The sequence below is a fragment of the Rhipicephalus microplus genome, chromosome 5, assembly GCF_043290135.1.
Source record: "Rhipicephalus microplus isolate Deutch F79 chromosome 5, USDA_Rmic, whole genome shotgun sequence".
NCBI lineage: Eukaryota > Metazoa > Arthropoda > Arachnida > Ixodida > Ixodidae > Rhipicephalus > Rhipicephalus microplus.
Window position 1 is genome coordinate 48,130,536 of NC_134704.1, and position 27,576 is coordinate 48,158,111.

Below are 27,576 nucleotides of genomic sequence, written 5' to 3' on the forward strand. Positions count from 1 at the left end.
TCTCTCTTAGCACTAACGCTATTAGCGTGTTGGTAAATTGCGCGATATTGTTGCTTTGTTGGCTTACTGCTACGCAGTCACCGTGATACTAAACGCAATATAATCACTAGCTATAGGATCGTAAGAACAGGCCAACGCTATATGCACGACACCAGAAAGAGCTCAAACGCACTTAGCCGTGAAAACTCGTGGATCCGTTCTCTTTTCTACCATTTGTGAATAAGAAATAAAAAAAAAGATGTGAAGATGCTTTCAAAATCATACTTCATTGTTTAGCTGTACAATGTTTGTTGAACACTCGTTACTTTTTTTTTTTGCTTTTCACTGCTTTTGGTCCGAGTACTGTGTGTGGGAATTCGTGTATAGTTCAATAACCACTCAATGTCTGCATGTGACCAAGCAGGGTGTACTGTTTTTCTTTTTCTGCGTAGGTGCGTCCGGAGTGGTTTGCCGACGTCATCTCACAAGCTCCGCCTTTTCCTGTCGAGGCTGTCGGGCCTGCGAGGAAAAACAAAGAGGGTCAAACCATTTAATGCAATTAAAAGAGTTGATCGACTGTTGGACAAATTCACGTTTGTACATAGGAACCATCGCGACTAGCGCAACGAGACGGGACACGAGTCGAAAGCAAGCAATACTAGGAAGTTGGAAAAAAAAAAAGAAACGTTAGAAGCCTATTTTTGTTACCCAAAAATCAGGTGAGGAATGCGGAAGCGACACTTCCATTTCGCTGTAGAATACTTATTTCAATTTTCTTTCGCACTTCGCTCGATTTTTCTTTTCTGTTTTAAACTTACATTGGTGGTTGTGACAGTGCGTCCGCGCAGCTTATATATAAGCCTGTGTTGTCTGTTCCTTCCTAGCATGGTGTCTCGTGGCACTAGTCGCGATGGTGTCTGTCACTTGAATGCGCACACACACACAATGCTTGGCACGGATAACTTGTCACATAAAACAGTGATGCTTTGTGTAAATTGTATTCAGTTTGATGAAAAGAAACAAAAAAAAGAAAGAAAGCTTGAAGTGCCCTTATTGCAAAAGTCGTCATCATAAGAATGACGCCGCACGGGCGCCACATACGGAAATGCTGTAGGATCTGAAGCCATTCTTATGCTTCTTGGTAACGCAAATGAATACCTCGCAATCATCATCAGCCTGACTGCGACCACCGCAGGGCAAAGGCCTCTCCCATGTTGCACCTATCAACCCGGTACTGTGCTTTCTGCTGCCACGTTATACCTGAAAACTTTCCAGCCTCACCTGCCCACCTATCTATCTGTCTCCCCCTCACGTATTTGCGTTCTCTTGGAAACTAGGCAGGTATACCCGTAATAATAAGAGATTATCCTGCCTACGCACTAAGTGCCCAACCCATGTCCGTTTCTTCACGATTTCAAATGGATACATGGCACCATAAGAAAAATATGCTGCACTTGCGAGCTTTACGCGCGAACTGCCTGTAAACAATGATGTTATGTGACCTGTCTCGGCTTCGAAACTCTTGGCCAACAGAATTTTGACGCCAACTGAAAATACATGGTATTAATTAAGGGAGCTGCCTTAAGGCTCTTAAATCTTGACATAGCCCACCACGAAGTTCTTCGGCGACACTATAGCAGCCTTCGTAAAGTCGCATAGAATAATTAACACATATAGCCTGGGTTGCGGATAAGTTACCTGAGAGCGGTGCACTCACCCGCAGCATTTGCTCTTCGTTAGGCAGCAGATGAAGTTGCGACCGGAGAAGTCCACGTCCTCATCGCATATGTCGCAGGCGGTACTGTTGCCCACGTAGGTCAATTTGACGGCCGACACCGCCGTGGGCTGCTCAACGAGCAGCATAATGGCCACGCCCACCAGACAGCAAACTGCGGCCAGCTGCACGTCACACCACACATGTCACGTGATTCGCACGCATGGCACCGTGAGAGATAAAAAGGAAGGAAAGGTACGTTACTCGAGGATTGAAACGTGACACCGCTTATGTTTTTTCTTCTTTTTTTAGAGGCGAAGCTATTTAGGGTTGAGCCATGTTCAGTCTCCGTTGGCGCTCCGTTGTCGATATCCATATCCATATCGACAGCCATATTGATATTCATAAAGATATCTATATGGCTATCCACATGGACATTCGTATCCATGTGAATATCCATGTTGGTATAAATGTGGATATACATACACATATATCAATATGGGTATCCATGTGGTATTCTAATGGAGAATCAGTAATGCTTTCCTTATGCCGGTTCGCGCCACCAAGCAAATATCATCGCCAATGAGCCGCAGCAAGTGGGCAATCCAAATCTGATTACCAGTGGTGCTAAAAAAAAGTCAAGCTAGGGAAGATACTAATTACTAATTCAAACGTTATTTATCACAATTAGGCCTAGTGAGTACTGCTTATTAAGACAAATACTTATTAAGCTGTGTGTGCACTATCGAACCAGACCCGCCTAAGACTTGAGCTTCATGTGGCCTAATAGTGCTATTTAATTACTCCTACTACTTTTAATTTAGACACTTCTAATTGTAAGATGCAGCCAATCAATAACTACTATAGAATACCACCAGCCCCGCTGTGACTCAGCCTTGCGTCTCTCATGCACGTTGCCACCATTTTCCCTAAAGTATAAGGACTGCTACACGAGAATGTGTTCATGATAACTGGCTGCTATAGGCTGGCTGCTACAGGCAATGCCGATTTTAATATTTAATATTTATTTTATTTATTAAAATACAATGCCAAAGAAGAAAAAAATACAAGGACGGCAAGAATATACAGTACAGATATACAAATCAGAGAGTCGAATTATATACAGGCACACTAATGTGAAATTGTGGGAATGTAACACAATGCGGTTTTCATGAAAATCATGCACTCTTGTCGTCTTGCCGATCATGTTGAGCAGTGTTGAAAAATGTATGGGCCATCTCGCTGAAGGGAACCCTGAGTGATGCGAAGGAGCAGCGGTGCGCACGGCGTTGACCCGGTTGACACGGGCGTCGGCGCGGGTGCGGGAAGAACTGTTTGAAGCGAAACTCGGTGTAGCGTTTACTCGAGTAAACGTCTGTTTGAAAAGCAAAGACACCGGATGTGGGACGCGTTGAAGACGCTTGCACTCGTATTCCTTGGCTCGTGTCTCGTCGGTTTTACCAGCGCGCCGTCTTTATTCTCGAACGCGATCGGTGTTCTTGACTCGCACCTCGTCGGTGTTGCAGGTCTTCCACTGCCGACGTTTGCGTTCGGCTTCCCTGGCTCGCGCCTCGTCGGTGTTGGCGTCGCCATTTGAGACCGCGATCGGCTTCGCTAACCCTCGCAACGCCGGCAACAGCCGGGAAAGGTACGCACGTACTAGCGGGAAGCATGCCGCGACTGCGTCCCGCCCGTCGGTGGTGGTGGTAGTGATTAGAAAGAAGAGGAAAAAGGCACCTAATTTCTGTCTGCCTTCAGGCGACACGGCGCAGTGCCTTATAGGGGTGGGGGGAAGGAGGGATAAAAAAGAATAGAAGGAAAATAGACGGAGAAGAAGACAGCCAAGCGAGAGAAAAAAGAAGGAGATAGGAAAGTGGGGATCCGGTCGAAGCAGTCCAAGGGCGGGGTGCCACAATGCGAGAGCTGCACGGCGTCAGGAGACCGCGGAGGGCGAACCAGTCGGCGGGAGCTACGCTGATGCCGGAGATCGCGAGGGCACAACCGTCCAGCTTGAAATCCTGCGAGCGAATCTCCCGCCCGTCGGCGCGATCGCGCGGCAAGCAGCGGCGCACTGCCACATCACGGAGGAAGGAAAGGTGGTCCACATGGTCGGCGCCGCGGGGCGCGCGCAGCGCGCGCACCCGCCGGCTCGAGGCTTTTTCTCGCCAACAGATAGCGTGAGTGGCGCGGGTGAGATGATGCCCACGTGGTGGTGGTAGTGGTTAGAAGACGAGAAAAGGCACCTAATTTCTGCAACCCGGTCGGGAGCACGACGCAGTGCCTGATGCCCACGTGAAGAGTGGGCTCGAGCGTTGCGAGTGGTGAAGAGGGTGAAGCGAGAAAGAGCCGACACGCGGCGATCGCGTGGCAGGCGAGGGAGAGAGACGTCACAGTCTACGCCCACTGCTTGTTGTAGCGGAATAGCAGGGAGGCAAAAAAAAAAAAAAAAAAAAAACTTTCTGTAAAGGACTACGACACAGAGTCAAGACGTCTCTTCAGCACGGACCCATCACGAAGACTCAATTATTCTTACAGTATGTACACCACTCTCGTCGAGAGAGAAAGAGAAAGTAAAACAAAAATGTGCAAGGAAACACAAGTACACATATAGTAAAAAAGAGTTTTCTCTGCACCCCTCATGACTCGCTCGCTAGATTTCGTGCCGGCCGGTTGTGCCCCCGCGATCTTCGACGACAGCGCAGTTCTGGCCGACTGGCTCGCCTTACGCCATCTTCTGACGCCGTCAAGAGCTCTCGCTGAGTGGTGCCCCGTCCTCGGACTCTTGCAACCGAGCCCATCTTTCCTATCTTCTCCTTATTTCCACATGAGGTCTCTCTGTCCCTGCGCCTTTCTCTGTCTCTATACCTTAAATTCCTCCCTATCCTTTTAATCCCTCCTTACTCCCATCCCTCATGAGCTACTGTTGAGGTGTCCTCCCCCTGAGAGACCGCTACGGAATTCACTTTTTCTTTCTCTCTTTCAGAAATCACCCCCCCCCCCCCTTGCACTCATCACGTGCAACGTTTAAAGGGCGTTAAAGAGCTCGTTTCACAGAAATTCCGGCGTCGGCGGTGGTGTCGGCGTCGTTGGTTGAGTGAAAAATCAACTTTGCGTGACCAAAAAATAGACAAAGATGCAAATTAAATAAATAAAAAAACAGGGTCTGAGTGGACATCAAAGCAAGGTCATTTGCGTGGCAAGCGGGTGTTCTACCATACAGCCATGCCTCTGCTTGTGAATAGAGTGAAAATAGCTTGAAAATGCAGTGAAAAGAACTTTCATGTTTTACAAAACACACACGTCCTGTATACATACTTCACAATACGCCATGAACTATTGCCGTAATGCGTCGTACAAGCGTACATTGCCACCTGGCGTCAGAGCACGGAATTGTCATAGTGGCTTGATAGTTTAAAGTAAGTCACCCTCTACAAAAGGCACACACGCTACTGCCCCCTTAAAGGCCACGTAGGGGGTGCATAGCAAGTTCGGAAATATTTCATACATTATAGCGTTTTAAGCACGCCCTAGGAACAGAATATTGCAGTGCGTTCTGGCGCTGCAGTCACACAGGAAAACTCGACTGCACGGTGTATTAAGAAGCGCTATGCATTTATGGATGTGGATATAACGCAATTTCGTCGGCTCCGTCTTTCTTAAACGGCCGGTGTGAGACATTCGTGAAGTGGGCGTGAAACATCACCTTCATACCTACAACGCACGTAAGCCTATTATTAGTATATATGTACAGAACTGAGCGGCGCACGGCGCGTTGAGTTGCCAAAGAGTCTTGTCACTATAGAACGCGCAGATTTAGATACGTTAGAATCAAAAGAATTTTCATGTCACGCATTGGTACTGGTCTGGGATGGTTCGGGTCCAGATCGCCGACAACGGATGAGTCCCAGGCCACCAAGAAGAAGCCGTAGCTATCGCCTTACGCCTACCTCCTCGCCCCAGCGAGTCCGTCACGATGGGCACTCGTAGAACGCGTCGGAAGTAGTCCTGCTCTAAACGCTTGTTCGGCGTCCAGGCGATCACGTGCACGCCGCGGTCACGCCACATGCGCACGCTGTCGACGTTCAGGTTATCCTTCCACACAAGCACGGCGGAGGCACCGGTCACGTAATGAAGCAGGCCCCAGTTGAGAGCCTGTTCGAAAATCCAGTCGGCGAAGACCGCCTCGTAATGCGTCACGTTCGTGTCGTAGCGAGGACGCAACTTTCCAGCGTCCTTGTAGGCCAGTAACCCGGGTCGCCAGGTCAGCGCCGTAACGATGTCAGGGTTTTGAAGCCTCAGGGCGTAAATGAAATACGGGTTGGGCGAGGAGACGAGCCCTTGGCTGTACAGTTCGGGTCGCTGGCTGAACAGTACGGCAAGCAGCGCCACGGCGCGGTCGTCGTACCTCTTGACGTGGACGATGAACCGCAGTCCTTGGCGAAGGCACTCCTGGATGCCTTCTTCGAGCGTTGGAACGTGAGCGCAGCCGCGGCAGTTCTTGGCGTACGGGTTCTTTGTGGCGGCGTCCAGCTGTCGCAGGTCCGCGAAAGACGTGTGTGCCAGGACTCCGTCACCGCTCGTCGTGCGCTCGAGGCTGTCGTCGTAGAAGAGGACTCCGACGTTGTCGCGGGTGAAGGACAGGTCTAGCTCGATGCCGTCGGCCTTTTTCTCGCGCGCCGCCTGTATTGCGCCCAGGGTGTATTCCGGCGCGTAGCGCGCAGCACCGCGGTGGGCGAACAGGGGCGGCAGTCGCGAGCTGTTTCCGCCGTCGCCTCTGCCGAAGATGGCTTGCACGGCGGCCTCATCTTTGACGGGGGGCAGAGAAGACAAGATCGTGACGATACACGCAACCACCAGAAGGATACACGCGTATTGCCAGGCCATGACTTCTAAGGCGAAGCTGTGTTCTAAGTCGCCGTGCAAAGGGCAGCCGCAGAGACGAGGCGCGCAGGGCCGGGTGGCCCAAGTCCCGAATGCTAGGAATATAACTCGCCCGCGTCACATCCTCACGAATAGGTGGACAACTATCGTAATAATGATGATTGTTACAGCGATAACGATGAACCATGAAGGCAGCAGCAACCACCCATACGAAATAAAACCAACATTCAGGAGATAAGCCCCAAGTAACTGCTTCTCTCTTTCTTCATCTCTTTCTTTGTATCAGTTCTATCACCCATCCGAATTATTGCATCCCACACTGAGCAAAATGGCGCACTCGTTCTGAGAGCTAAGCAGAAGATGAAGAGGAGGACGGAGAGTGCGTGCCGGACGAGTTGTTGTGTATACAACATAATGTACGTATAAAAAAATCAGAGTATTGCTCTACTTTAATTGTATTTATTTAAATAATTATGTTCTTTAGATTAAGCACCACAATTTTCTAGGTCACCTGTACTCTTTCTATTATACAACCTCCGTTATTCTGAAACTGCACATTCTTTTTTAAAACCACTTCATTCTTGGCCTATCCCCCAATGGCTATGCCCCCACGAGCAATAGGTGAACGAGAACAAGACACGAGTTATTGCACTCATGATTATCGCTAATCTTCACACGACCAATGGAGTTTCTCCTCTCACAGAAATTTGATTTTGTTTTTACGCGGTAGTGGGGATTCTCAATTCATGGGGCGCGTACCCGACCAAGTTTTTTTTTTATCCACCGGACAATGAATGATTTGCTACACACCTTCGCCCTTCAAAATAAGAGAGAGAGAGAGAGAGAGAGAGAGAGAGGAGAAGAAAGGCGTGTTTTTCGTACTTTCAGCAGAAACGATCGAACACTTCTTCTTGGAGTGTCGAAGATTTCAGAACCTAAAGCAAAGGTTTCTAAAACCACCTTTTCAAAAAAGGGCCATTGAGCTTTCTACATCGGCATTGCTCTCCCTGGGGTCGTAGGCACTAGGGCACTGTGACAGGATCATTCACGAGGCTATATTTAAATATTTGAAAGAATCAAAGAGAATGCCATGTTAAATCTATCAGGGCATCTAAACCAATATGGTTCATATATTTTTTCATGATAATTATATCAATTATTTAGTTCATATTTTTACCAGTAAGCAGCATTGCATTGAAAGATACCAAAATTATCACGAATAGTTTTGTCCCTATTAGGATTATCTTTTTTTCGCATATTCTCCCCTCTTCCTTTTCTATTTTTCTCCTTTTTATTATTAAATTGCATTTTATTTTAGTTTTGTTTCACAAATTATGCTGCCGCACGCCTCAAGGCCAATCCCCCATGGTGGGTAGGGCTATTTTTTCGGAATCATCATCATCATCATCATCATCATCATCATCATCATCATCATCATCATCAAAGAAGTGGCGTAGGAACACTTACCACAACAATTCGAGCCATGACACAATTTCTTGTAGCCAAGTCTGACACGTTCTTGTGTGGTCGGTGAAGTCAAAGCACAACCTGTAACGATATAAAAAAAAATGAAGTGACTCATTACAGCTCTACTTCGGAGATATTTTGCGCTGCTATAAAGCACACGATCGTAAACGTGGGTGCTGAACTCCGAAAGCTGTTTTTTTTTTCAAGCGAAAGCTTTATATATTTCGTAAAACATGAAATTTGACCACCGATGTCGGCGGCGTCAACACAGGTTATGCACAAGGTCATCACTTCTTCTGCCCGCCTACTGCGCCCAAATAGAGTACAAAAACGCGAAGTCCTATAGCTACGCCAGCCTCTTGAGGACGTCGGCGCTGAAACTCTCCAACATATGGAGTTAGTGCGTGGTCAAACAATGATTTAATTGGAAGCCCGCCTTAGTGGAGAGATCCATAAAACTGTAACTCACTCACTCACTCACTCACTCACTCACTCACTCACTCACTCACTCATAACGTGCGGGGAGTCGTCAAAAGCCGGCTGTCCAAACGAAAACATTAACGGTTACGGCGCTGACGAACGGTTGTATGTATTTCTGCACGCCTCTTTCTCACCCCCTTTCACATGCACTGACGTAATGTGTTGACATTTACCTCAGCCACATAGTTCAGAATTAACCAACCACAGCACAACGGGAAGTCAAAAAAGGTGCAAAGGAGTGATGAGGAGACCAAGGATAAAACTGACTGGGCGAGGAAGAAAACAGAAAGGCAGCTATAGAAAGTCAACCACAAAAGCTTACCATACCTTACGCTGTGGGTCAGGGAAAAAGAATAGAAATATAAAGGGAGACGTAGATAATTGGAAGAGAAAAAGACAGTGTATTCGCTGAAGCGTGCGGCACTGTACCACAAGTCAGAAACGTTTACACAAGAAAAAAAAAAAAAAAACTGGCTCTATTGAGGAAAACGTTCAAGTTAGTCGTACCATTGTTTCTTTTTACCATACCTCTGCCACACTGCCCGGAAGGAAGAAAGTTCCGGCATTTACACGCGGAAGCGAATGCCATGAGCGGTGATGATCCGAGATAATCTTCTCTGCTTTAGGAAGCGCTGGCCGTTATTTTTTTTCTTTCCTCGCGTTTCATTTTTTCTGTCGCTGCGTTCTTTATTAAGCTGCCGAAGACTTCCGTGACCCTCAGTCGTATTTGAGCCGGGCTCGTGGTTTCCAGACACGCATGAATGACCACCACCAAAAGCCGACCGGAAGAGATGGTCGCGAGCGGTCGACGGCTGACGGAAAGAAAAAAAAATCACGGCATATCCACGGCGTGAATGATGATGAGGGGGGGGGGGGAGGTTCGGAGGGTTTTATAGGTAAACCGTGAATCGTCCGTCTGGCTGTCCGCACATCCGTCCGTCTTTGTGTCCATCCGTCCGTCCGTTCATTTGCACCTACTGAGTGAGCCACTGAACTGAGCGGTCACGTACGAGCTAGGGGGGAAAGACCCACGGCTTTAGGAGCTTCACCCCTAAAAGTGTGTGCACGAATCTCAAGCAGCGTTTGCACAGTGAAAGAAGCTTAAGCGATGGCTCATTATAGCAGTAGACTATGGGCATTCTCACTGCATACCTCAGGCTTCCCGAATCACTTGTGAGGTCATAGGTCCGGTTTCTTTACGCGAAACACTGTGTCATGGCTGTCTTGCATTGGGGGCCTCAACTCAGCTAGCGGGTCACAGTCATGAAGTTTAGTCCTGAAAGGGCGAGGACAGTGAAGAAGGTTGGAGCAAGTGGGAAGAGGTAACTTTCACAAGATGTCCGATGACGTTGCTATTGGAAGGAATACGTTTTCACATCCCTTGTATGTGAATGAATTCTGGGCATTCATGGGCCATATCTGATGGAGATTTGACTCCAGTATTCGAGAAACATGTCGTTATCGGCCTCCCGAATGACTATGGTCTGGACGCCGGTACTGAAATGTGCAGTTTTTGTTGCACGGCCGTGTCTGAACGCTGAGTCACCCCGTGGGGTGCCTCACAAAAAAAAAATGCTTTGGACCAGACAAGTCTGTAGAAGTCATGACTACAATGAAAAGAACATTTGGGACCACGACAGTGATGTGCGGGCCAACTCACTAGCGAGAGGTCCGCGGACCTTGTGTTTGAGACCCAGTTCTGACGTTGTCACGGTTTTCGATTATCATTCGTTCAGCGTTCTCATAGAATAAAGAACCCTGAATGCTCGAGCGCTCGCGGGACCTTCAAACATACAGCTAGGCATGCCGGGACGCCATACACCATCTGCATGCAAGGTTAACGTGACGCGGTGGCGAACAAGTCACGAAGGGAGGTATGAGGCGTAGCTGCACTGCGGGATTTCGACCAACCGTTTTTCGAGCGTATAGCAATGCAGTTTGGTTGATGCTGCGTCACGCGACCGATCTGACGGCAGCCCATTTTACACAGATGGCGCTCTACCAAAACGACACCGCGGCTCTCTTTAGCCAACGCTAAGGAGATCATGTAAAAATCTTCTCTGACACTTTAACTAAGCACTAAGAAGGTGTCCGATTACGAATCGACAAGTCATATGCTAAACGCTGCACTCTGCGAGGAAGTCTTAATTCATTTGATTCGCTTTTGAGGAACTTCATTCACATTATACTGTTCGTTTATTCCCTCTTGATTTACTTTATTGCATGTTAAATTACTTTTGATTCACTTTAGTGTACGCTGATTCCCGCTTGAGTTACTTGACTTCCTCTTGATTCTTACATAATTAATCCGCCGTTGATTAACAAGTCAAACCGGATTTTCAGAACACACTGCTAACACGAAGGCGGTAAAATCAGGAAGGAGCTACGAAGCGCTAACACTTTAAGAAAAGGCACCGCTGAAATGACTAGTTGTAGCAAGGGGATGCCTATTATACGTGTTACCATACTGACGCACTTGTCCTCACAAACTGTGCAGCCCACTTTCCATCAGGTTTCAGCACCATCAGCTTTACCACCTTGGTGTTTCGTTCGACCTGATGTGCACTTTAATGTACCGGGAATCCGAAAAAAGAAAGAAAGATGAGCTCTCATCACTAGTCCGGAATCAGCTCTCTCATTCTCCTTCACGAGAAGGAAGTACGCTGAACACACGCATATCTATACCGACAGATCAACTACTCTCCAGTGTTTGTCCGCGGAGCAGTGGTAGTACCAGCGAAGGCTATTATCGTCAGTTTTAAGACAAACCACCCAACGACATTGACAACTGCAGGACTTGCTGCTCTTCGCGCGGCTTTTCAGGTGGTAAACTGCGAACAGCCTCAACAGTGGTCCATTTCAGCAATTCCAAGGCAGCTCTGCAATCTTTTGTTGTCTGCCCTGCGGCATGGACCATGCAAGCGAGCAGTTAGTCTTTTAGGTTAGGCATCTACTCCATAATGCGTTCGAGAAAAGATACCACGTGACGTTTCAGGGGCTTCCAAGTCACTGGGGCGTGATAGGCAACGAACATGCTGACATTGCTGCTAGATCAGCTCTTCGAAGGGACATGGTCGAGACCATTCCCCTATTGAGGACCGATGCTGCAACAAGACACTTTCTCCGATAGGAATACAGCAAGTAGACTGCGCAACCAACAAAGCCACTGCCCGAACACCTAGGTCTTCAGACACTCACTGAACTACACCGAAATGACGCCGCTCTGTTTTGCCGTTTATGGCTGAGAGTGACCTTCACGAAGTCATTCTCCGTCGGGATTGGAATGGCTGACAACACTTTTTGCGACAACTGTGGTAGCGAGGAAACATTAGAGCACATCTGCGACTTTCCTCGCTACAATATACAGGGAACATCTCTAGCAGTCCCTATAGCAGGCATAGATCAGAGACTGTTGACGGCAGAAACAATTCTGGAATGGCGACCTGAGAGGACATCGCGGGTGAAGGCGACGAAGCCGGTGCTCAACTCCCTGAAGGCAACAGACTTGATTCAGGGATTATGAACTTACTGTTGTACTATGGTGACAGTGAAGTGCGACTTCATGTGCGTGCTTTCTCCTCACTCCCTCTTTCTCCATCTTTAATACTCCCCCACCCCTTTTGCCTGTGTAGGGTCGCAAATCAATTCTTTTAGACTGGCTAACATCCATGCCTTTCCTTTCGCTCCTGTTACTTCCTTCACTGACCGAACAAAGCTTCACGGGATCCAGTTGAACTTTCTCGAACAAGAACCGCGAATTTCAGGTTGCCCATCAGATACCACGTACTATACGTCGATCGCTGCGGCGCAGAGCTGGCACCATCTATATAGCATGCACGCTGTCTAAAAATGTCACCCTCGAGATCCCGGTGGGTAACTTTCTTTGCATATCCTGTTTGATTTGGTTCGATTTAACACTCAACACGCAAAGAGCTTCTTGAACAAGCGCAAAAACAATTTGCTTATATGAGCAAAACAATAAAAAATATTGTCGTTATCGCATGTATAGGGTCCTGAGCTATTACAAACCGAAAAGAGTAGGTATCTGTGCAGGCCACGTCAAGCTACCGGTGGCACAAAAGCGCAGTTCGAGATATTCCCGAGGGAAGACAGAGCTGGGAGATTGGGACACAAAATGGGCAGACGAGCGTTGGTGAACTCCACCGAGTTCCACTGTGCAAGGCAGAGTTCAAGTGCGAGCGAATGAATGCACGCGGCTGCGTCGGTTCTGGTGTCGTTGCATGCGCAGATCGGGAACTGTATAGTTACCGTATATACTGCAATAGCCCTGTATCCACTGTTACGCACTGCTCCACCGCGTGGTGGTCATCAAGTATTGTACTTGATGACCAAGTGACTTGATGACCAAGTGATGACCAAGTGACCAAGTACTTGATGACCAAGTACTTGATGACCAAGTGTACGTGATGACCAAGATGACTTTGCGTTGAAGTTAACTGCTAAATAGCTTCATAACTGAATTGCGACATATGGCATTGAAGAACTGCCTTGGCGTCAGAGAAGATGAATCATGGTCGTGAAAGCTGTTCAATAAGAGCAGCTCGGAGATCGACTAGTTCTGCAGCACTCGATGATGCGAAATATGTATCGGAAGTAAACTGCAGCCAATCTACAGCCAATCTCTGTGGACCACGTGTAGTGCCTCGCTGATGTACACGCTTGCGACGTCGTCGTGCATAGTTGCACGGATCGCACACGCAACGTGTGATACAGAGGTATACTTTTAGCCCATTGCACTTCATCTGAATCGATGTGGTGGAGCATTTACAAATTATGTGCCATACAAGCAGTGCTCGCTTACACGAGGAAGAAGCAACTAAGTTATTAAATTAGTCCGTGTCGTGGTAGGGACTACAGGCAAAATGTTATCACATATTCCTGTGAACAACAAAGCGGTATTCCATAAGTTACAAAATGACGTAATAACGTCTAGGGTCTGACAAAACCTCGTCTAAGTTTCATACTTTTTCAGTCGTTGAATGAGCGGCTTTTCGGTCACAAAAAAATATTGAATAAAAGACGTTGGGCGGCAAAGACAATTTTGATTACCTAGATCGCAAGATGACGCAATCTAATTGTTACTTCGTTATTTTTGGAATAATTATGTATGTATGTATGTATGTATGTATGTATGTATGTATGTATGTATGTATGTATGTATGTATGTATGTATGTATGTATGTATGTATGTATGTATGTATGTATGTATGTATGTATGTATGTATGTATGTATGTATGTATGTATGTATGTATGTATGTAGGTAGGTAGGTAGGTAGGTAGGTAGGTAGGTATGTATGTATGTATGTATGTATGTATGTATATATGTATGTATGTATGTATGTATGTATGTATGTATGTATGTATGTATGTATGTATGTATGTATGTATGTATGTATGTATGTATGTATGTATGTATGTATGTATGTATGTATGTATGTATGTATGTATTCGTATCGTAAGAGATGTTTTTGTAGGTGCGAGCACGTTGGATGTCATTGAAAAACAGGAAGAGGCAGCTTAGGAAGTCTCCGTCGCATGTCACCGCATCGCCGAAGAACAGCAGATGAAAGTTTAGATGAGAGTGATAGCAACAAAGTGGTGAACTGAAAATCAAACAAACGTAGTTGCGCTGTAACTAGACGTTTGCGTTGACGTTGAAACCGCCTTTTTCGTGAAGGACAACGCTACCGTTCTTGTTTTCAACGGCAGACAGACGGAGTGCGAACATCCAAGGCAACGATCACAGGATAATTGACCAATTAAGCGTAACGACACAACCAAAACGCGTACGCACGCGCAACGATCGACTTGCCACGTGCGAACTTCCTGGAGATTTTCATGCGCAGTTGCTGACGAAAGCTGTTGGATGGTTGAGTTGTGTAGTTAAGACGTCTCGTGGGGTTGCTCCAAGAAAAACTGGGCTCGTTATTGAGCCTCCGTACGAATTCCGAACGGCTCAACTGCTGCTCAGGCAGCCCACAGAAGCGCACACACTTACAAAGCGGTAGACTAAAGACAATGGCTCGACAACCTTCTTTAAGTAGAAATGCTGTAGACGCTTTAAGAATGTCATTACAGCTTTCATATAAGCTAAGAGATGGGAGATGCATTTGATGTCCTATAGACGCCCTTCTTAAGCTTTATATCCTCTTCGTATGTGGTACATTCTTCAAGCATGTCTTCAACTCGCTGCTTGGCTGTCAGGACCTGAAGGCTCAAAAGGGACTGGTTCAACGGAGGCGGGCGGCATTGCTTACCAATAAAACTCCGGAATAGGGATTCCACGCTTTGAGGGGAGGAGGCCAATAAGGCCCCAACCCGATCACCTCTCTGTAATCAATTAATGGTTATTAAATGTTTGACCACCACCACCACCACCACCACCAACCACATTTGCCATCCGGAACTTAGTACAGAACGTATCCAAAGTCGACATCTACAAGATTGATCTAGCCCCGCCTCGGTGGCCTAGTGGTTAAGGTACTCGCCTACTGGCCCGCAGGTCGCGGGATTGAATCCCGGCTGCGGCAGCTGCATTTTCGATGGAGGCGGAAGTGCTGTAGGCCCGTGTGTTCATATTTGGGTGAACGTTAAAGAACCCCAGGTGGTCGAACTTGCCGCAGCCCTCCACTATACGACGTCTCTCACAATCGTGTGGTGGTTTTGGGACGTTAAACACCACATATCAATCGAACAAACAAGATTGATCTAGCTTAAAGCGTCGAAAATCTTGCACACAAAACAGCGTCGTGTAGCCACCTTCACTTACCTGACAAGACCAAGCTGCGAATACAATGCGACCGCAGGCCACTAACGAATCTGTCGCTGTGCGCCGACGTCGCGCTGTCCCGCTGGTCTTGGTTGAAGAAGCCGACGGTGCCCGAGAGAGAGACAAATGACTAGACCTTATACGAGGACCAGGGAAAGCGCACGGCAAAGTATATTCGCGGCGAAGTCTGCACTGTTCGGCCACTGAAGACTCACACAGGCGCACGCGAGCACTTCAGCCTGTGCCCCGCCGCTTTCTCCCGACGTTCTCGTCTCGGACGCTGGCACCGGTGGGCACCACCGCCACTGCCGCTTTCTGCCACCGAAAGTACAGCAAAACAAGGACAAAATAAAGGACCGAACGTGAAACGGGCGAAGGAATAACGTAAAAGAGGCGAGACACATTGAAAGGGAAAGAAGCAGACATCGTGCTACGGCCGTTTTCGGACATTATTATTATTATTTTCTTCGCGCCAGTGCTTCCTTCCATTTGGAGGCGCTGGCTGACCTCGAAACCCCAAAAAAACGCGAGATCATCCCCCCCCCCCTCCGCCTTCTGCCTCTCTCCTTCGCATATTCTCCGATTGGAAAGCAGGGATCCATTAGAATCAACGGGCGAGCTGGCTATAAGAACGTGGCGGCTCTACTTCGGTTTTTTATACGTGGGGGATTTCCCGAAAGAAGTGTGTGTGTTGCACGCTCCCCTTCTTCTCCTTGAACAGCTCCTCGCCCTTCCTCCTCCTCTTCCTGTCCTCTCACTTTCCTCAACTTAGCTTCGTACATGTTTGTTTCAAGCCGGCATAGTGGGAATGCGTCACTGCCTCGCATGACGACGGACAGAACTAATCTCGTTCACTTTTTTTTTGCTGGTAACAATATTCGTATCTACAGGCATGTGCACGAGAGGAGCGGAGGGAGGGGCCACCTACCCCTGAAAATCTAAAGTGGGCGCCAATTCTGGGCCATACCTTTAAGTAGTCGGACCTTTCACGTCATTTTTTTAAATGCATATATGGTTCGGGCTCCCATATTTTAAACGATAATTGTGAGAGAGGAATCCTCCTGTTGCATTCAAAGGATGGTTTAGTTATTTCCGAAGTTACGGTATAAACGCTGGGGTCAACCACAGGTCGTTGTGAGAAGCACTACATTGTTTAATTTTCATTATTTTCATCTTTTTCCCATCATCTTTAGATACATATCCTTGCTCATAGCTAAAGTGGCTAGTGATGGGTCCAATACTAACAAGGTGTTAATTTCGAATTTTGTACATCATACATAACCGATACGTATTATACATATTCAAAGAACAGTACTATAATTTACAAGCTGCTCCGCCGCAGTAGTCTAGTAGCTCAGGTACTCGGCTGTTGACCCGCAGGTCGCGGGATTGAATCCCGGCTGTGGCGGCTTCATTTTTGGTGGACGCGAAAAACGCTGCAGGCCCGTGTGCTCAGATTCGGGTGCACGTTAAGGAACCCCGGGTGGTCAAAATTTCCGGAGCCCTCCACTAGAGCGTCTCTCATAATCGTATGGTGGTTATGGAACGTTAAACCTCGCGTACCAACCAAAGTCTACGAACTCCTTATAAGCAGATTGTCATTTTGCATGGCGAACTTTTCGCATCTCTGACGGGGTTTGTTTTTTCTACGGACTAGACCAATAGAGGAAAGGAGGTCCCACTGCCCCCTTGCCCCCTTCCCCCCTTATAAGAACTGCCTGTGTCCTGCCTGAAGATTATAACGATACCGGCGTTCCTCACTGATTGATGTCTGCGCATGCACTCTCCGAAAAGCTTCACCCGTATCCCGACGTGGGCGCGCCGTTCTTGGTGCAGCAGCGCCGATCAAAGTGGGCCATCGCTCTCGCAGACGCGTCGCGCGAAATATACACCGTGGCGTTTCAGTTTCCTTATCGGAACGTGTCTCCCGGGAGACGACGCTGAAACGAACCGGAGACCTCGGGATTGGCAGCCAGGTGTCACGGTCACTTAGCCATCTAAAATAAAGTGGTGAGAGGTTTGGGAAAGAGAGAGAGGTGGCATAGGGGAACGACGTGGTATAGTGTGCAGCGCTGCCTTCTTCAGTGATGCTGGGCCCTGCGCCGTGCTCCCTACCGGGCTGCAGAAATCAGGCGCCTTCCTCCTCTTCTAACCACTGCCACCACCACCGTGATGATTTTGTTGCTGGAAATTTTTATGATAGGAATGCAAAGTGAACGCGATGCTTCACCATGCACAAGTGGCGTTGCCAGATTTTTTTCGGCTGACCGGAAGAGGGAGTAGGATAACCTACCTTCATGTTATGCTAGTGGGTGTGTTTGTGTGCGTACCTGCCTATTATATACACGTGCGAAATTGAAAAATAAAAATTGGGAGGAGGGGCAGTTTGAGGGGAGAGTGAAGAGATAACCGTCATGATTGAGCTTGCACCCTGTGCAACAGGAGGTCCCACCTTCTGGCGTGTTAGGTGTACACAGATAGACAGACAGTCAGACAGATAGATAGAAATAGATAGATAGACAGATATAGACAGAAATAGAAGCACGCAGATAGATAGATAACGTGCACACGAACACAATTTGCCTCATTTACACGTGTTCCCCATGGCCACGATGGACCCGAAATGCTAGGGGCCCCTGTACTCAGACTTCGGGGAACGTTAAAGAACATCAAGTGGTCAAAGTTACTGAAGCCTTCAGTGCGGCTACCTTCGCAATGATATCGTAGTCTTTGAAGGTAAAGCCTAAATTATTATTTTAAAAACGATAGTCTTTCTTGGGATACTTCAACGCAGAAAAATTTTGGTCTGTTTAGAAAAAGTTTATTCTATCATGGGACGCAACAAACCTATGAAGCGAGCGTCTATACAACAAGCACAATAACAATCAAATGACAAAGCACGAAATACAAAACACATTTCAACAAATGTGTCCAAGTCGGTAGGCTGTCCCTAACACATGTCTGTTTTTTTTTTTTTTGGAAACGTTGTTAACGATTAAGAGGTCGACGTACTCTACTATGGAAGAGCACCCCCAGTGTGAGAAGCTCATCTGTAATTTCGATTGCTGTGCACCCCGAAACAGTAAAATAGCGAAAGTTTAACTCCTTCCTCAACGACCAACCCTTTTGATCTGGTTTCTGAGTTCTTAAGTGCTGACATTCTCGATCAAAAGGCAAATATTAAGCAAATTCAAGGCACATGATCAATACACAGGTGTTATGGCAGTGTGTCTTTTTATTTAGGAAATGCATAGATACGTAATACTTCAGACCGAAGTGTTTATTAAGGTGCGCTGACGATGCGATGCTGTGGACGAAAACAAATTGGCAGCATATCCACAGAGTGAATGATGGAGAGTGGGGCGAAGCATTCGTCCGTCCATTCGTTCTTGCTTCCGTCCGTCCATGCGTACATCCACCCGTCCGGGCGTGCGTCTGTTCGTGCGTCCGTCCCTGCGTTCGTCCACGCATCCGCCCCTGCGTCCGTTCATGCGTTCATCCATGCATCTGTCTGTGTGTCCGTTCGTCCATCTATTCAACACTCCAAGTACCACCATCTCGCATCTTTTCATCATATATTGCCCATATAGAAGCACCGCCATCTAGCGGACATTCCAAGGCTTACGGCTTGCGCTTCGTGTCTACTTGCCACCTTTAACCGCCTCGAGTTCATGATATATACTAGTTACTGTATTCATGTCACTGCGGCCCAACGCTGGCTAAACCTTTCTAAAACCAAGGAAGTTACGCCCAGCGAGTATAACGTGGCAACCCTTTCTTGCCAGATAGTGCTCAATCTACATGCCAATGGCTGCTAATGGGGAATGAGAGAGAGGAGAATTCGGCTTTTAGTTAACGCGCACGCTGCGAATTTTTTATCGTTCAACAACACACAGGAGAAATCTCCCACCCGCACCTTCTAGCAGGTCAAAGCGTAATACATGTTACGTACTACGACGAGGGACGAACGGGTGCCGCTTTAAAGAGCTTCGCCCCTAAAAATACGAGAGAGAGATACAAAGCAGGGAGATGCCAGCCAGTCGCCCATCTGGATTGCTATACCGCGCACTAGCTGCTCACCCGAGAATTGTAGTTTTGATACTGACCACGGTGGTTGCATTTCAAAGGACGCGATGTGCTAGAGGCCCGTGTATTGTGGGATGTCAGTGCAAACTAGAGAACACCCAATGGTCGGAATCCATATTTATATCGTAGTTTCGGGATGTAAAACCCGGTATAATAATAATAATAATAATAATAATAATAATAATAATAATAATAATAATAACAGCGTGCATTGGGGAACCTATAAATTCAACAGATTGGCTCAATTGCCTGTAGGCTTGACGTGTTTACCAAAAGTGTGCGCGTGATCCTGTCCAAAATCACAGCATATCCACGAAGTGAATGATGATTGGGGCGAAGCGTCCGTGTGTCTGTCCGCCCATGCATGCGTCCAATCCCGTTCGAGCATGCAGACGGCGCGCGGGTAACCCCGACGAGACGCGAGCCAAGGAAGCCGAGTGCAAGCGTCTTAAACGCGCCCGCCGCTCTTCTCCGTCCATGCCCCACGGCCCCCACCAACGATCCGCCACGTACGGCGACTATCCAGGAGACTGAGAGAGGCACTCGTTCTTCGCGTACGCAGGCACGGCCCGCGCTGCAGCCAATCGGAGAGCAGCGGTACAGCACCACGTAGAATATCCTCACTCAACTGCAGTTTGCATGTACTTTTATGAGACAGTGCCGTCTATTATACTGTTTCAGAGATACTGACTTCCTTTTTTTTTCTCGTCTCTTCTTCTCTCGGTAACGCCACGCGCAGGACAAGGTTAGACTACGAGGAGCATCACCCCTAAAATAGGCAGCGTGCGCGCAAACGAAGAACGGATTGCAAGTCTCAGTGTCAAATCGAACACATTGCCACGTTCCAGCAGAAAACTCCGGACCATCAGAGCGTGCGTTAGGAGAAAGTTTATAACGATGTCGAGCACTTCGTACTCGCCCATGGGACAGCCGTGAGCAGTCCCGATTAAAGTACATTCAAGAAAGGACGTGGTCTGCACCTCCTCAGGTTTGTTTAGAAAAAAAAATGGGTAACGATTTTGAGTACTTCGTACTGAACTATGGGAGAGCGGTGAGCCGTCCCTAAAAGCCCTCTTTTCAGACTACATGCGCATATACAGAGTTCTGTGGTTCAGACGCGAGGTTTATCTCCTGCGCAGCGTCAACGCCCGCTGCTTTGCATCTACACATGATTCCCTTTAGCGGGAGATAGATCTTGACCTCCAAGATAGTGCCGGTGAGAGATTTCTCCTGCGCGTCGTTGGACAACGAAGATACACTGCGTGCGCTTTAACTAAAAGTGGACTGCGGGTCTCTGTGTCCACTCTGAGTCTTCTGTCTAACATTTCCCATTAGCAGCGAATGGCATGTTCTAGTATGAAAGACGTCTCTGCGTGTTTTGAGCCTCCCCAGGTTTTTCTCTTGCGCAGTGTTAGCGCCCCTTTAACGGCAGATGGTGCATTCTTTTTATTTGCTTTTTTATTTTTATATCATTGTAAGTCCACTGGAAGGAAGGTGTAGTGGTTACGGTGCTCATCTGCTGACCCGAAGGTCGCGGGTTCGATGCCAGCCGCGGCAGTCGCATTTAGATGGAGGCGGAATGACCTGTGTAGTGTGCGTGCACGTTGAAGAACACCAAATAATCTATGTTTCCGAGGGCCTCCATAACGACGCACCTCATATTAATATCTTGGTTTTGGCACGTAAAACCACAGATATTATTAATATTTGATTGTAAGAGAGATCGTGATCGAACTTTTACCTTCTTTCCTTTGATATTCTGAAGCTTTTTAACAGACCCCCTTCCGAGATGCCACAAGCATATTGAGCCGAAACGCATGCGATAATTTGGTTTATTGTCGCGCGCTGAAAGCACCACAAGCGTTCCCGACGGCACGTTCAGCGGATGCGACTCGGCGCTGGGCGTGTAACAATGCTATCGAGACGTGGGGCTGGTCTTAAATCACGCCGCTAAGCGGCCACGTCGTCTCGCAACCGATAACGCGCTTCACCGGCCTCGACCCGAAGTCGAACAATCGAATGTTTCTCACGTCTACCAACGACGAACGCGTCGCCTGCAGTAGACGACGACGCGTTGATCACGTGTTTTGGCTCTGGCCGCCGTCTAAACTTATAGGCACAGACGATCACGTGTTGACCTGTTTGATTTGACACAGCGCAGTACATGCTCGAAAGCGAGTCGGCGTAATGGCGCGTTCACACTAGGGAAGGGAAGAGAAAACGAAAATGCCAGAGCAGCCGGAAAACCACCACCGCGCGCCTCGCACATGTTCGCATTTGTTCTGGCCTATCCCGCCGCCGCTGCCATCGATACTTCGACAATTAATTCGATTTTGCCTGCTCTCTGATAACTAAAGTTCATACCGAATTCTAGTTATTCACGCAAAGCAGTGAAAACAAACAGATCGCACCTTTTCAAACGTTGTTTCGGGAGATAAGCCAGCAGAAACGACACGACCGAACGCACCGGCTGTGGCGGCGGCGGATTCAGCTGGTTGTACATAAATGCGAAACACGTTGAGGCATGCCAACTCGCTGCTGGTGCACAGTCTAAGGCCGCGTTCACACTGAGCATTCCGGCCGCCAAAAGTGCTCCGAATCTGGTTCGGCGGCGGCGACATCCGCCGAAAGGGGCCATCCGCGCCGATCGCTCTCGGACCGATTTTTGCGGCGTTGATTGATATGTGGGGTTTAACGTCCCAAAACCACCATATGATTATGAGAGACGCCATAGTGGAGGGCTCCGGAAATTTCGACCACCTGGGGTTCTTTAACGTGCACCCAAATCTGAGCACACGGGCCTACAACATTTCCGCCTCCATCGGAAATGCAGCCGCCACGATTTTTGCGGCGTCTTCCGCCGAATCGGTCGCCGCGGACCAATAGGAGCGCTAGTTAAGGGGTTTCGAAAAATGGCCGCCAAGCCCTACTCACTTGTTATGTCGCAGTGCAAGTAACTGAATGTTGTAACCAGCGGGAGTTTAAGCTATACTCTGTGCCTACTTCACGTCCCTATTTCGTGGAAGAGGTGACCGAGCTTGTCGTTGGCGTGACCGAGCTTGTTGCGGTCTTGTAGAGCAAAATGAATCCACCAACGCCACTGGCGTCGGTGATTTTTTCTGCTCTTCGTGCATTACAAGACAACCACTTGTCAGCAAAGTAAGCAGTGCTGACTCTTCTTGCTTTCTGCGTACAAGAATCATCGAAGACGAGACCACCGGATAGCCCAGCGGCATTTGCGAACCGCGACAAACAACCGGGTGACAGCGCATCCATCCCGCGTTCGCCCCATGGTAGATGATGGCATATTCGGCGGCGCGGGGTGCGTCCAGCGCGAACGACGCTGCGTTTCGGCGGCAGGAGCATTTCGGTCGCCGTAAAAAGCGGATGCTTCAGTGTGAACTAACACTAATTCCAGAGTTCTCGGTGATCGTAATCCAAACCAGGCTCTCGATCAAGGTACCCTCGTTGAGGCCGTCAACTTCGTCGTGCTGCACGGGTATAGTTTGCGATTTGAGCCGATGAGCCACCGCCGACGCTTTTGCCGCCATTTCGAATATGTGGCTGGCTTGTTAGATCACGTGGTTTGATCTAGCGCAGCCAAAGCGTTGAAGCGGAAACCGAATCCGCGGGGTGGGAAAATCAGTATCGCACCGATTTTCGCGCACCGGCCGTGCGGCGTGGTTTTCCGGCCGCTTGGGCGGCGAAACGAGCCAGTTTCCGGAGAGTTTCGCCGCCTTCACTCTCTTCAAGGCCAAGTGTGAACGCGCCTTTATGGCGCATTCACTTGAGAAGTGAAGAGAAACGAAAACGCCAGAGCGACCGGAAAACCCCGGCCGCGCGGGTCGAAGACGTTTACATTCGTTCTGCCCCATCCCGCAGCGGCTGCCGTTTCTACATTGACAATTAATTCGATTTTGCCTGCTTTCTGAGAATTAAAGTTTGTATCACAGTTATTGACACAAATTAGTGAAAAGAAACAGCTCGAATCTCTACAAACGTTGTTTTGGTAGACGCACCAGCAGAAACGACACAAGCTAACGCACCGGCAGCGGTGGCACGGTTTCAACCAGCTGTACACAAAAGCGAGACATGTTGGGGCGTGCTGACTCGCTGCCGCTGCACCGTCTACTTCCAGAGTTCTCGGCGATCGTAATCCAAGTCTGGCTCTCGATGAACGCGTCCTCGCTGACGCGATGAAGCTTCGTCGTGCTGCACGGGTAGTTTGTGATTTGAGCCGATGCGAGCCACCACCGACGCCTGTGCCGCCATGTTGAATCTGCGGCCGCCTGGTTAGGTCACGTGGTTTGATCTAGCGCAGACAAGGCTGTGAAGCGGAAACCGGATCCTGTTTCGCGTGGCGGAAAAATCGGTCTCGGAGCGATTCTTGCGCGCCGGCCATGCGGCGTGGTTTTCTGGCCACTTGGGCAGCGAAACGAGCCAGTTTCCGGAGAGTTTCCCTGGTTTCGCTCTCTTCGAGGCCAAGTGTGAATGCGCCCTTAGTGGAAATAAAGCGCTGTATCAACGGCGGTATACGTCTGGAGCGGCTGTTGCGGAACGCACCCGCACGCTGCTCTCCGCGGTCTCCCAGCTAGCGAGGCTGTCGTGCTACGCTCCATTTGCGCCGGTTGATGTGAAGTGAGCTGCACCAAGGCCCGCACCAGTTACGCTACTCAAGGCGTTCTCTCATTAATGTAAACAATGTATGCACCTACACACAAAACAGTCCGAGCCAGCTCTTTCTGAAACATGAGCTACGGAACTGATGGAAGCACGTCGTCTGCCCCTGCTGCTAGGCGAGCTGCCCGAACAAATGCTAAACGCATCTGATGCCAGGATCCAGAGGTACCCGCCGCCTCTAAAGTCTGACCTCCGCTGCACTCAGAATTAGCATCATGGGTAGTATCGTAACCGGTGGTGATTTTTTTCTCACCAAGCCCGGGTGTTGAATCACGACTCACCAATAATAAAGAAGTTCAGAAGAACATGGAGATTTCAAGTGCTTAAAATGGAGATTATGAACGGAGAGGCAGATTGTTTCAGCGGGATTGCTATGTTGTTACATAGGTAGCTATAGTTCAAGCAGGTGATACTGTTGCGTTTCGAAAGATGAGGAATTCGTATCATTTTTTTTCTGTATATAACTCTGTGCTACAATCCGGTGGACGAAAAATTAGTGTCTTTTATGAACTTTGCTTTCCACCCGCCTTAATTGTTATGGTGCTCGACGGCCAACCAACACAACGTGGGATCGAATCCCGGCAGCGATGGCCGCGTTTGGATGGAGGCGTAAAGCTAGAGACCCACATATTTAAGGTGCACCTTAAAGGGCCATTCACCAGGCCCCATACCAAATTTTAATTACACCGCGGAAGTTATTGTGCGTCCGATCAGGGGCATTATGCTACAAATATTTTTTTTCAATCGGTTCATTACGAGCTGAGAAAACTGTTCTAAATGCGAAGCATTTCTTAACGAACTTCGGTGACTTTGAGCGTATCTATCTATCTATCTATCTATCTATCTATCTATCTATCTATCTATCTATCTATCTATCTATCTATCTATCTATCTATCTATCTATCTATCTATCTATCTATCTATCTATCTATCTATCTATCTATCTATCTATCTATCTATCTATCTATCTATCTATCTATCTATCTATCTATCTATCTATCTATCTATCTATCTAATCTATCTAATCCGCCTACAACTTTTAGCTCTCCTGGCCGTTTCAATAATGGTATCAATACCAAACTTGGTATGGCGTAACATGACTGTATGAAGATCCTATTTGACTAGTCATTACATGTAAATTATGACATGTGTGTCATGAATGTCATGATTTGCATTTCATGGTCCTGCAGCTCTTGCGGTGGTTTCGTTCACACATGTTGCAAAACTGGTATGATATGACATGATTTCATGTAGAACACTAGCGACAGACACTGACATGAAAATCATGACATGCGTGTCATGTAACAACATGACTACGTTCCATGCTCATGATGCGCTCGCGACCATTTCGCTAGCGTCACATATACGAAATTTGGTATTACGGCACGTGAACGGATGACGAAGGTATGTGACTGGTGCAAACATGATAATCATTAGTTGCGTGTCATGTAATAACATGATGACATGCCACGCTCATGATGCGCTGGCGGCCGTTTCACGAGCTTCACTTATACCAAATTTGGTATTACGGGACGTGAATAGATGACGAAGGTACGATACTGGTGCAAACATGATAAACATAAGATGCGTGTCATGTAACAACATGACTACATGCTAGGCTCATGATGCGCTCGCGGCCGTTTCGCTAGCTTCACATGTACGAAACTCGGTATTACGCGACGCCAATCGATGACGAAGGTATGTGACTGGTGCAAACATGATAATCATGAGATGTGTGTCATGTGAGAACATGACTACATGCCACAGTCAAGACGCCAATACATTTCGACGTGACGCGGTGCGCGTGCTCGCCGGCGTTCATTTCGTCGCGTCACGGCGGCGTTGGCACGCCAAGCGCCGGTCCTGCCATATACGCGCAGGCGCGCGCCGCACTGCGTTGCTTTGACGCATGCGCGTTCCAGCACGTCCGGCGTCACTCCGTCGCGAAAAGAGGGAGACGCAGTGTTGTCTGGGTAACACATCGGTGCGAAATGCAGCACGTTGTATTTCGCGCCGGTTGCCGTCGGGCTGCGCTGACGGACGCTGGTCGTGTTCTGCGTCTGACTATAGAGTGCTCGCGTTTTGCTAACGTAGCGTCGTGGTGCCCAGCGTGCGCACGCGTCAACGCTACATTGGAGTATAATATTGGGCTCTTAATGATGCGCTCGCGGCCGTTTTGCTAGCTCCACATATACCAATTTTGGTGTTACGTGACGTCAATGGATGACGAAAGATATGACTGGTGGAAACATGATAATCCTGATACGCGTGTAATGTAAGAAAATGACAACATACAACGGTCATAGCGTGCTCGCAGCCGTTTCGCTAGCTCCACATATACTAAATTTGGTGCCACACAACATGAATAGATGACGAAGGTAAACGACACTACCAAACATAATAATCATGACACGGAAGTCCTGTACGGCATCATTTACCTCCACCTCGCAACGTTGTGCTGATTTTAAATTGACATCTCAACATTTCTCATTCGTGCTTCGCATATGATCGATTCCAACTGTGTGTGAGATCTGCCATTTTTTTTTTTTTTTTGAAGTGGCCCGAAGCGAAAATGAGAGGAAGCGAGCTCAAAACCCTTGCCGCTTCCCCGCATAGCCTTCGCAAGCCAAATATCTTCCCCACCCTCTCCGGCATCCAACCCATGGAGTTTCATACAATAATACGTATGAAACTCTATGATCCGACCAAGCGGTCACGTGTGCATGACGTGACCGAACAAGCCCAACCCCCGAGCACGCGAGTGGCGTTGTTTTTTAGGGGCGAAGCTCCTTATGGCGTGGCTTGTGCGTCCCTCGTAGTACGTAACCACCAATGGCACATACCCGAAATAGCGGTCCTTACGATTTTGACCTCCAAGGTGGTTCCGGTGAGAGATTTCTTCTGTGCGTTGTTGAACAATAAAAGATAGTGCTCAATGCACATGTTAATGGCTGCTAAGGGGGAATGAGAGACAGGAGCATTCGGCCTTTAGGTAACGCGCACGCTGCGATCCCCATTAGCAGCTATTGGCATGTACATTGAGCACGATCTGACAAGAAAGGGTTGCTACGTTATATTTATTTATGACATACTGCAGGCCCTACAAGGGGCCCAAGCAGGAGGGGCATAATCACTCAAGTATAAACAAACCGACAATACAAGGTAAAATACAGCAACTTCTAAAAAAAAAAAGAAACATACTGTCCCAATTTTCTATATGTTCAATCCCATCAATACTACAGACAACAGATATGGGCAGATCATTCCAGTCAGATATGGTGCGTGGATAGAAGGAAAATTTGAAGACGTTTGTTCTGGCGCTGTAGGGGGTCAGGGATGCAGCGTGTCGATGTCGTGTACGCCGAGAAGTCAATGGCTGAATAAACTGATCAGGGCTAATGCCGAGTTTGTTGCTCTTAAGCTGGTAAAGAAATTTAAGCCTTTCTATTTTACGTCGTGCCTGCAACGTTTGGATCCCGTGCTCTTTCATGAGAGTAG

The 27,576-nt window shown here is 48.1% G+C and overlaps 2 protein-coding genes across 3 annotated transcripts in view; both read right to left on the bottom strand.

Annotated features, from left to right (window-relative positions):
- Positions 1–247: 247 nt before the first annotated feature.
- LOC119173457 (uncharacterized) overlaps positions 248–27,576 on the bottom strand; it is a 100,484-nt gene continuing 73,155 nt past the window's right edge. Inside the window, exons 1-4 of one of the 2 annotated variants that reach the window (XM_037424271.2) lie at positions 15,313–15,642; positions 8,042–8,122; positions 1,697–1,878; positions 248–498 (exon numbers count right to left, since the gene is read on the bottom strand). In XM_037424271.2, coding sequence (XP_037280168.2) covers positions 462–498; positions 1,697–1,878; positions 8,042–8,059 — 237 coding nt within the window. In that variant the 5' untranslated portion in view covers positions 8,060–8,122; positions 15,313–15,642 and the 3' untranslated portion in view covers positions 248–461. Of the gene's footprint in view, positions 499–1,696; positions 1,879–8,041; positions 8,123–15,312; positions 15,643–27,576 lie in introns of those variants that run through there. The other variant, XM_075895388.1, reaches the window with a different exon arrangement.
- On the bottom strand, positions 5,469–6,692 carry LOC142817250 (glycerophosphodiester phosphodiesterase 1-like). The gene has a single exon (XM_075894315.1). It carries the CDS (start codon positions 6,575–6,577, stop codon positions 5,534–5,536), a length of 1,044 nt encoding a protein of 347 aa, XP_075750430.1. The 5' UTR covers positions 6,578–6,692; the 3' UTR covers positions 5,469–5,533.